This window comes from Etheostoma spectabile, chromosome 4, assembly GCF_008692095.1.
Source record: "Etheostoma spectabile isolate EspeVRDwgs_2016 chromosome 4, UIUC_Espe_1.0, whole genome shotgun sequence".
Taxonomy (NCBI): domain Eukaryota; kingdom Metazoa; phylum Chordata; class Actinopteri; order Perciformes; family Percidae; genus Etheostoma; species Etheostoma spectabile.
Window position 1 is genome coordinate 987,258 of NC_045736.1, and position 531 is coordinate 987,788.

Sequence of the window (531 nt, forward strand, 5' to 3'; positions counted from 1 at the left end):
TCCTCCTCCTCTCTCTGGCTGTCTCTGACCTTCTAGTGGGCCTTGTGCTGATGCCAGGAGAAATCCTCCGACAAACATCCTGCTGGTTTCTTGGTGACTATGTGTGTGCTACCTATATTCTTCTTACAGTCAACATTACCTCAGCCTCAATAGGTGACATAGTGTTCATATCAGTTGACCGTTATTTGGCTATATGTGACCCTCTGCATTACACCACTAAAGTCACTGCGAGGAGAGTTAAATTCTGTGTTTGTCTGTGTTGGTTCTGTTCTGTTTCCTACAGCCTTCTCTTTGTAAAGGATCTTCCGACACAAACTGACATAGATAAAACTTGCTTCGGAGTATGTTTGATGTATAGTGATGACAACTCATTGCTCGCTGGTCTTTTTGTTACCTTTATTATTCCGATGTCTGTCATCGTAGCTCTGTATCTGAGAATATTTGTTGTGGCTGTGTCTCAGGCTCGTGCTATGCGCTCTCACATTACAGCTGTCACACTGCAGCATTCAGTGACTCCAAAGGCAAAGAAAT

General features: G+C 43.7%; 1 protein-coding gene across 1 annotated transcript in view; it reads left to right on the forward strand.

The window, feature by feature from the left end:
• Positions 1–531, forward strand: part of LOC116688274 (trace amine-associated receptor 7e-like) — a 1,364-nt gene that overhangs the window by 538 nt on the left and 295 nt on the right. The window contains exon 2 of the mRNA XM_032514179.1: positions 1–531. This exon is cut by the window's left edge and continues 23 nt beyond it; it is cut by the window's right edge and continues 295 nt beyond it. Coding sequence (XP_032370070.1) covers positions 1–531 — 531 coding nt within the window.